Source organism: Rhagoletis pomonella, unplaced genomic scaffold (assembly GCF_013731165.1).
Source record: "Rhagoletis pomonella isolate Grant_MI unplaced genomic scaffold, Rhpom_1.0 Rhpom_scaffold_00002, whole genome shotgun sequence".
NCBI classification, from domain to species: Eukaryota; Metazoa; Arthropoda; class Insecta; order Diptera; family Tephritidae; genus Rhagoletis; species Rhagoletis pomonella.
The window spans coordinates 97,200,955-97,207,604 of NW_023458556.1; the positions used below are offsets into that span (position 1 = coordinate 97,200,955).

The following is a 6,650-nucleotide window of genomic DNA, read 5'->3' on the forward strand; positions in this document are numbered from 1 at the left end:
ATGGGTTCAGCATTTTTATTCCGAGTCACCCATCATCTCATTCGCTTCGCTTCGACCACACCATCGTACGGTAATTGAGTCAACTGACACGTTTTTACATCTTTGATCACATACCTATCACTACCTAACCTTTTATGTACCATGTACGGTCCTTTGTACTTCGGTATAAACTTCTTGTTTAACCCGGCCATGGTATCCACATTCCTTATTACCCCAAAATCATCTACCTTATATCCTTTCGCTTCGATGCTGCGCTTTAGGAAGTAGCTCTTGCTGTAGTCCTGAGCGTTGTGTATAGCTTTTGCGGCACTATCTCGTAGGGCAATTAAATTACGCTGTTCCTCCTCGTTTAATTTAGTTTCTACATATTCAAAAAAATCGTAAATTATTTCTCCTCGTTGTTCCACACCGAACAACAGAATACTAGGAGAGTATGTACTGTGAATTATTTATAGCATATTCAGCTTGTAACAGTTTCTTCGACCAGTCAGGGTGATCTATCGGATCACTCAATTTCCCTAGCATGGCTTTGAGAACCCTATTAACCCTCTCAACTTGCCCGTTGGCTTGGGGCGATGCTGCCGCTGTTTGAACATGCTGAATGTTCCTTCTCAGTAAAAACTCTTTGAATTCTAATGAGGTAAAACAGCTACCCCTGTTGGAAGTTATTCTTCTAGACCTACTGTAGTACTAAATTGTAGCTAAATTATTTATCTAATGCGGCCATTATCTCCCGTGTACTTGTGGAATTTTTAGGGAAGAGCTTTACGAATTTTGTAACGGAATCAATAACTACTAGCACACGCTTCCTTTATGATTTTATTGCTGGTAACGGTCCAAAGTGTTCGATGTGTATTGTATCGAATGCCAAAGGAATTTTTGGAATGCTATGTAAGTTTCGCTCTCTAGCTGGTGTGGCATACATTATGCGTTTTAGGCAATTTTTAATGAAGTGATCAACTTTCCGGGGCATTTCCGGAAACCAGTAATACAAACTAACTTTACTACAGCTTTTGTCAAGCGCCTAATGTCCAATTTTTTCGGGTATTAGTCGTATGACATTATCAGCCTAATCATGTATCTCGAAGCGAACGTTCGTTTCATCTGCCAGACGTTTCTTTCGTGTGTTGGTAGTATGTAAGTCGAAATCGTCTGGCAGCACGAAAACAGCTGATCGTTACGTAGTTTTCGTCTAGTTTGGAATTTTTTAAGGCGAATAGAAGACGAAAGTGAGACGACAATCGTTGAAAACAGACGAAAGGTTATTAGCAGGGAACGGATTTTATGGAAATTGCCTTTTTTTCTGCTAAAGAGATAGAGTATATTCGATCAAGAATGTCCACGATTTAGCTTTCCCTGATTCCATATATACCCATTTGATGTTGCCTTTTTTTGCCTTTTTTAAGATAATTGCCTTTTTTTTGCCTTTTTTAAGATATTTGCCTTTTTTTGCCTGTTTTAAGATATTTGCCTTTTTTTTGCCCTTTCTACCTTTAAAAAAGTGATTATAGCATTTACAATTTTTTTAAAGATTAAGAAATATACACATGCCCATATTCGAAAATTAGTATGTATAGAAAAACGCAGTGTCTAAGTAGTGAATACTTAAGCAAAAATAAATTTTGTAGTTTTCATGTCACTCTGTTGCGTGCTAAAATCTATCAACACAGTTGCTGATGTGCACAACTAACAACTGTTTTACTTCAATAGAGTTTGCCAGCCGTTATTGAAACAAAAAGTTATTCAGTGTAAAAACTAAAAAAGCAATGCCGAAGTCTAAAATTACCAAGAGTTTAAAAATTCACACTCTGATTCCCGAGTTTGGTTCTGATGTATTTTGTACTGATGGGACCGTTTTATTTTGCAATATTTGTTCAGTAAAAGTTAATCACGAAAAAAAATATTATATACAGCAGCATATTAAAAGTGAAAAACATATAAAAGGATTATAAATAAAGAAAAACAAGACCCAAATGATAGCACCATTTGTGGAAAAGAATGTATTTTACGCAGATATTACTAAAATGATGATTGCATGCGGAATTCCACTTTATAAATTGAAGAGTGTGGAATTCAAATCATTCTTTGAAAAATACGTTCAGGAATCCCTTCCCGATGAATCAACTCTTAGAAAAAATTACGTGAAGGATTGTTACGAGTCCGTTTTGCAGAAAATTCGTTTAGAAATAGGAGAAAGCCCCATCTTTGTGTCCATCGATGAAACTACAGATAAGGCAGGCCGCAGTGTAACCAACGTTATTGTTGGACCGTTGCGTGAAAGCGGACGCGGCTATCTCTTGACGGTGGAGGTGTTGGATAAGGTGAACTCATCAACAATCGCAACATTGTTTGACGATTCTATGCACATTTTATGGCCAATAGGATTCCAACGTGAAAAAGTGTCGGTATTTGTGACTGATGCAGCACCCTACATGAAGAAAAGTGCGTCATCATTGAAGCTGCTTTATCCTAATATGATTCATATCACCTGCGTCGCACATGGCGTACACCGGGTCTGCGAATCTCTACGCTCGAAGTACTCAGATGTTGACGTCTTAATTTCAAACTTAAAAAAAGTTTTCTTGAAAAGCCCATTCAGGGTGGCAGTTTTCAAAGAAATGGAACCCAATCTTCCTCTGCCTCCTCAGCCGGTATGTCAAGATAAATTGCTATTGTTGTTAATTTTAATTATAATTGTTAGTAAATTTATACAGGTGATAACTCGATGAGGCACATGGCTAATTGCAGCCGTATATTATGCCGAAAACTATGATTCCATCAAAAGAATAATTGACCAAATAACGTCAGTTTCTCGAAGCAATTGTTGAGCAAAAAATCGGTTCAGGGGAATTTGATATATATAAAATGCAATTTTGGTTTTCTTTTAGAGGAAAAAGTTTTCGAACGTCTACAGAAAACAGGTTGTGGAAAAACCAAATTCTCAGTAAAAAATTAATAATTCACATACACTTTTTATGTAATTGTAGGAACTCCAGTTGGTGAGGTATTAAATATTTTGGATAACATTGAGAAGCGGCTTATAGAAGCGCAGGGACCTATTGCCAAATTGGTGTTGGAAAAATTCAAAGCCGTTTTCTCAGCTAACTTAGGCTTGGAGACAATAAGGGGTGTGGATAAAATTGTTAAGGGCGAGGCAAATGCCCTTATTCCTGATAATATGAACGTTTCAAACGTTTCATATTTAAATTGGGCGCCACTTGTATCAACTTACGTCGAGCGCACATTTAGTACATTCAAGGCTTTTCTTCGCGAAAATCGAATGAAAATGCTGCCAGAAAACTTCAAAATGCATCTTGTGGTTCAATGTTACTACAACTATACAGATTAAAGTTTTATGAGTTAAAAACTCGAAATGATAAAATAGTCAAAGATTCAAAGTACAAATTTTTCATATAATGAAATTAGTTCATAGTTTTTCTCTTTTTACTTGTAATATAAAAATTTCTAAAATAAATGTAATTTTTGATTGTTCTTCGTATTTTCTGTCTTTTTTAGTGCCTTATTTTGCTTTTTTTGCAATACCTTTCTTTTGCCTTTCATGCCTTTTTCGCTATTTTGTTTTGCCTTTTTTTGCCTTTTTTGCACTACCTAGTGCCTTTTCCTGCCTTTTTCGCTATTTTATTTTGCCTTTTCCGTCCTATTTCGTTATTTTATTTTGCCTTTTTTACAGGTTTTTAGGTCCTAAAAATCCGTTCCCTGGTTATTAGTGATCGTTAAGATGGAGGGTTCTGCCAGGAAAAGTAAGAAAATAAAAAATATAACTTGGTTTAAGGAAATATATTAATATTTATGCTTGTAGCGCTGAAAAAAACTACAACCACTCAATTTGAAGTACTGGTAAAAGAAATGGAGAAATCCTGACCTGGCCAGAGGTGTCGCAGTGTTTGGATCTGATCGAGGAAGGGTAGAGGAGCGGTGGGAGGAAATTATGAGGAAAATTAATTCTCATGGTCCTCCTACAAGAACGGCCGTCGAATGGAAGAAAGTAAGCATAAGTGCATAAATTGTATGTGGTAGATAAATGCTTACTATTTCCATTTTACTGACATTGAATTTTATTTTATTTTTATTTTTCAAGATATGGGCTGACTTGAAAAGCCGGACAAAAAAGAAGATTGCCGAAAACAAACGAAGCCTTACTGCTACCGGTGGTGGCCCATTCCGTCACTCTCCGCTTTCCGAAATGGAGCAGGCCATAGACAGCCTGGTTTTTATTTCGAGGTCAGCAGCCCCGAGCGGCAGAGCTTTCGGCATTCCTTCGACGGCGACCTCTAACATGTCAAGATATTCGTCGTTGGAGGAAATGCCTCCTTTACTTGTGACTGAATCGCCAACACTTGACCAACGAAGGCAACAAACAACCACCCTTCAATCTCCTATAAGGCACAACCAACCACCACCAGTGGGAGTAGTAACTCCCACTACACAGACAACCCGTCCTACACCAACGCACACGTTAAGTTCTACTAATAGGAAGCGCACCTTCCAAGAGACAGTGGCTGAATCTGCCAAAGTCCAAGCAGAAGCCGCTAAAGTGCAGGCTGAGGCTGCAAAAAAAATGGCAGAGGCATCAATGCTGCAGGTGGATGCCACAAACAAATTAACTGCTGCAGTGGAACGCCAATCTGAAATTTTTGAAAAATTTTTGGAGTACTTCCGGAATTAATTTTCATACCACTATTGTGAGAGTATTGAAGTGATATTTTTTTTTTTTTTTTTGTGTAAATATTTTTTAGATTTAAGTGTGAATTGATATTTTGTTGCATTTACTTAGTTTATATGTAGATTTAGGATTTAAGACTGAAAAGATATTTTGTTGAATTTTTATGTAAATATTTTATTAATTTTAAGACAAATGAATTTTGCTGATGTACCTGACTTCTAAACACACATACTTTATAATAAAACTGCGTTTATAACAAACTCTCTGCTATTCTCATTCTAATAAGGGCAGCTGTATTCGAAATGTTACTGTTTTCCAGTTCTTCTTCGTAACTAACAAGATTCTCCATATCTGGGCTCACCAATGGAATTTGATGTTTGAAAAATATGCAAACGTTATGAATAGCACAGCACACATTTACAATTTGTGTAACTTTTTCTGGTGAATAGTGCAGCCCTCTCGAGCCAATTATACATCGAAATCGGTTTTTAAAAACACCGAAACATCTCTCAATTACATTACGAGCTTTCGAGTGCTTTGTGTTGTAAATTCGTTGAATTTCATTGGCTGCGCTTCTGAATGGCGTAATCAAGTATGGCTGCAAGGGGTAACCAGAATCACCTACAAAAATTTTCATTGTCAGTAATAGTTTTATAGCCTTTTTAAGTTTTAAAACTTACCGAGTAGCCATGTGTTGGTTTTTCCATTGTTATAATCAGATTTTAGCTCCTGTTCTGCGTGACTCACATTCCAAACAAATGAATCATGATTCGCCCCTGGATGCCTAGCGTCAACAAATGTGATTACCATGTTGTGATCGCATATCTGTAAGGAAACTCAATTTGTGTATATGTATACTTGTAAAGATAGTAAATCATTAACCTACCGCCATTACATTGATACTGTAAAAACCCATGCGGTTGAGGTATAAATGGTGGTTGTCACTTCCTGGCGACTTAATACGAACGTGTGTTCCATCAACACAACCAATAACCCCAGGTATTCCGTATTTCTCAAAGAAATATTCTTTAACTGCATTTTCCTCATCGATGTTTCTCCTAAAATTCACCCATTTCTGGCAAAAATGGTCCTCAAAAATATTTAGGCATTCCCTGATCACGTTGGCTGCAGTTGACTGCCCCATCGACGAAATATTTTCGTTACCAACAGATTTTTGGTAACTGCCGGTGGCGAGAAATCTTAAAAAAGTCGCGAGTTTTAGCTGGTGCGATAGGTGGGTGCTTCTATGTGATGGAGCCATGTGCTCTTTTAATTCGTTTAATATGTATTGGAATATTTGTTTATTGATTCGGGAATTTGCAACAAATCTAGAAACGAATACATTGTAGCATAAAAAAATTATTTGCTAATCTTGAACTTACTCAGTCTCAGGTAGTTCCATTACTTTGGTGTGGTGTCGCAATCTCCTCCTCTGTATCCGCCTTTCCCTTTCTTCGGATTCCTCGGCGTCCATTAGCGCTATAGCAGCATACATTTTTAAAAATTCATTTTCCCTATATTTCTTTCCGCAACACAACCAAAACACTTATAAGCAAAACCAAAATGTAAACAATTCCGATGTTTCCCATTTAAAATAAAAAGCATTGAAATAAGCTGAAAATATTAGAAATCTAAGAAAAACTCTTTGGAAGTACACCAAAATTTCATCCGGCAACATCATACAACGTAACCGAGACGATTGCAACGTAATCGACGTAAAGACAAGACGAACGACAGAGTTACAAAATTGCAATCCGTGACGATATCGCCTACAGACGAATCGTTCGTGCGGCCTATCGTTCGAGATACATAATAAGGCTGTATCTTCCATCTCTTTCGGTATATACAAAGCGTTACGTCCGTTGTCTTTCACCCGATATACCAAACCCTCATTTAGGTCAAAACTTTTAGCCACTCCACTTTCTAGTTGCTGCCGCAATTTTCTTATATTTTCGTCCCGTTCTTG

At 37.1% G+C, this 6,650-nt stretch overlaps 3 protein-coding genes across 4 annotated transcripts; 2 read left to right on the top strand and 1 right to left on the bottom strand.

Moving 5' to 3' along the window:
- The first annotated feature begins 1,624 nt into the window (after nucleotides 1-1,624).
- LOC118734225 lies at nucleotides 1,625-3,080 on the top strand. Of its 2 annotated transcripts, XR_004992356.1 has the most exons (3): nucleotides 1,625-2,651; nucleotides 2,715-2,921; nucleotides 2,988-3,080. XR_004992356.1 is itself a non-coding variant. In XM_036463948.1 (2 exons), the coding sequence occupies exons 1-2, from the start codon at nucleotides 1,974-1,976 to the stop codon at nucleotides 2,727-2,729; spliced, it is 693 nt and encodes a 230-aa protein (XP_036319841.1). In that variant the 5' UTR covers nucleotides 1,625-1,973; the 3' UTR covers nucleotides 2,730-3,080. The 2 variants fall into 2 exon arrangements, 1 of the variants encoding a protein (XP_036319841.1); XM_036463948.1 differs by having other exon boundaries at nucleotides 2,715-3,080.
- A 646-nt stretch (nucleotides 3,081-3,726) lies between these two features.
- LOC118734226 lies at nucleotides 3,727-4,775 on the top strand. Its single transcript, XM_036463949.1, has 2 exons — nucleotides 3,727-4,006; nucleotides 4,100-4,775. Exons 1-2 carry the CDS (start codon nucleotides 3,950-3,952, stop codon nucleotides 4,685-4,687), a joined length of 645 nt encoding a protein of 214 aa, XP_036319842.1. The 5' UTR covers nucleotides 3,727-3,949; the 3' UTR covers nucleotides 4,688-4,775.
- A 63-nt stretch (nucleotides 4,776-4,838) lies between these two features.
- On the bottom strand, nucleotides 4,839-6,644 carry LOC118734224 (putative nuclease HARBI1). Its single transcript, XM_036463947.1, has 4 exons — nucleotides 6,067-6,644; nucleotides 5,571-6,012; nucleotides 5,365-5,509; nucleotides 4,839-5,305 (listed from the first exon to the last, which is right to left on the bottom strand). The coding sequence occupies exons 1-4, from the start codon at nucleotides 6,177-6,179 to the stop codon at nucleotides 4,935-4,937; spliced, it is 1,071 nt and encodes a 356-aa protein (XP_036319840.1). The 5' UTR covers nucleotides 6,180-6,644; the 3' UTR covers nucleotides 4,839-4,934.
- Between the last annotated feature and the right edge of the window lie 6 nt (nucleotides 6,645-6,650).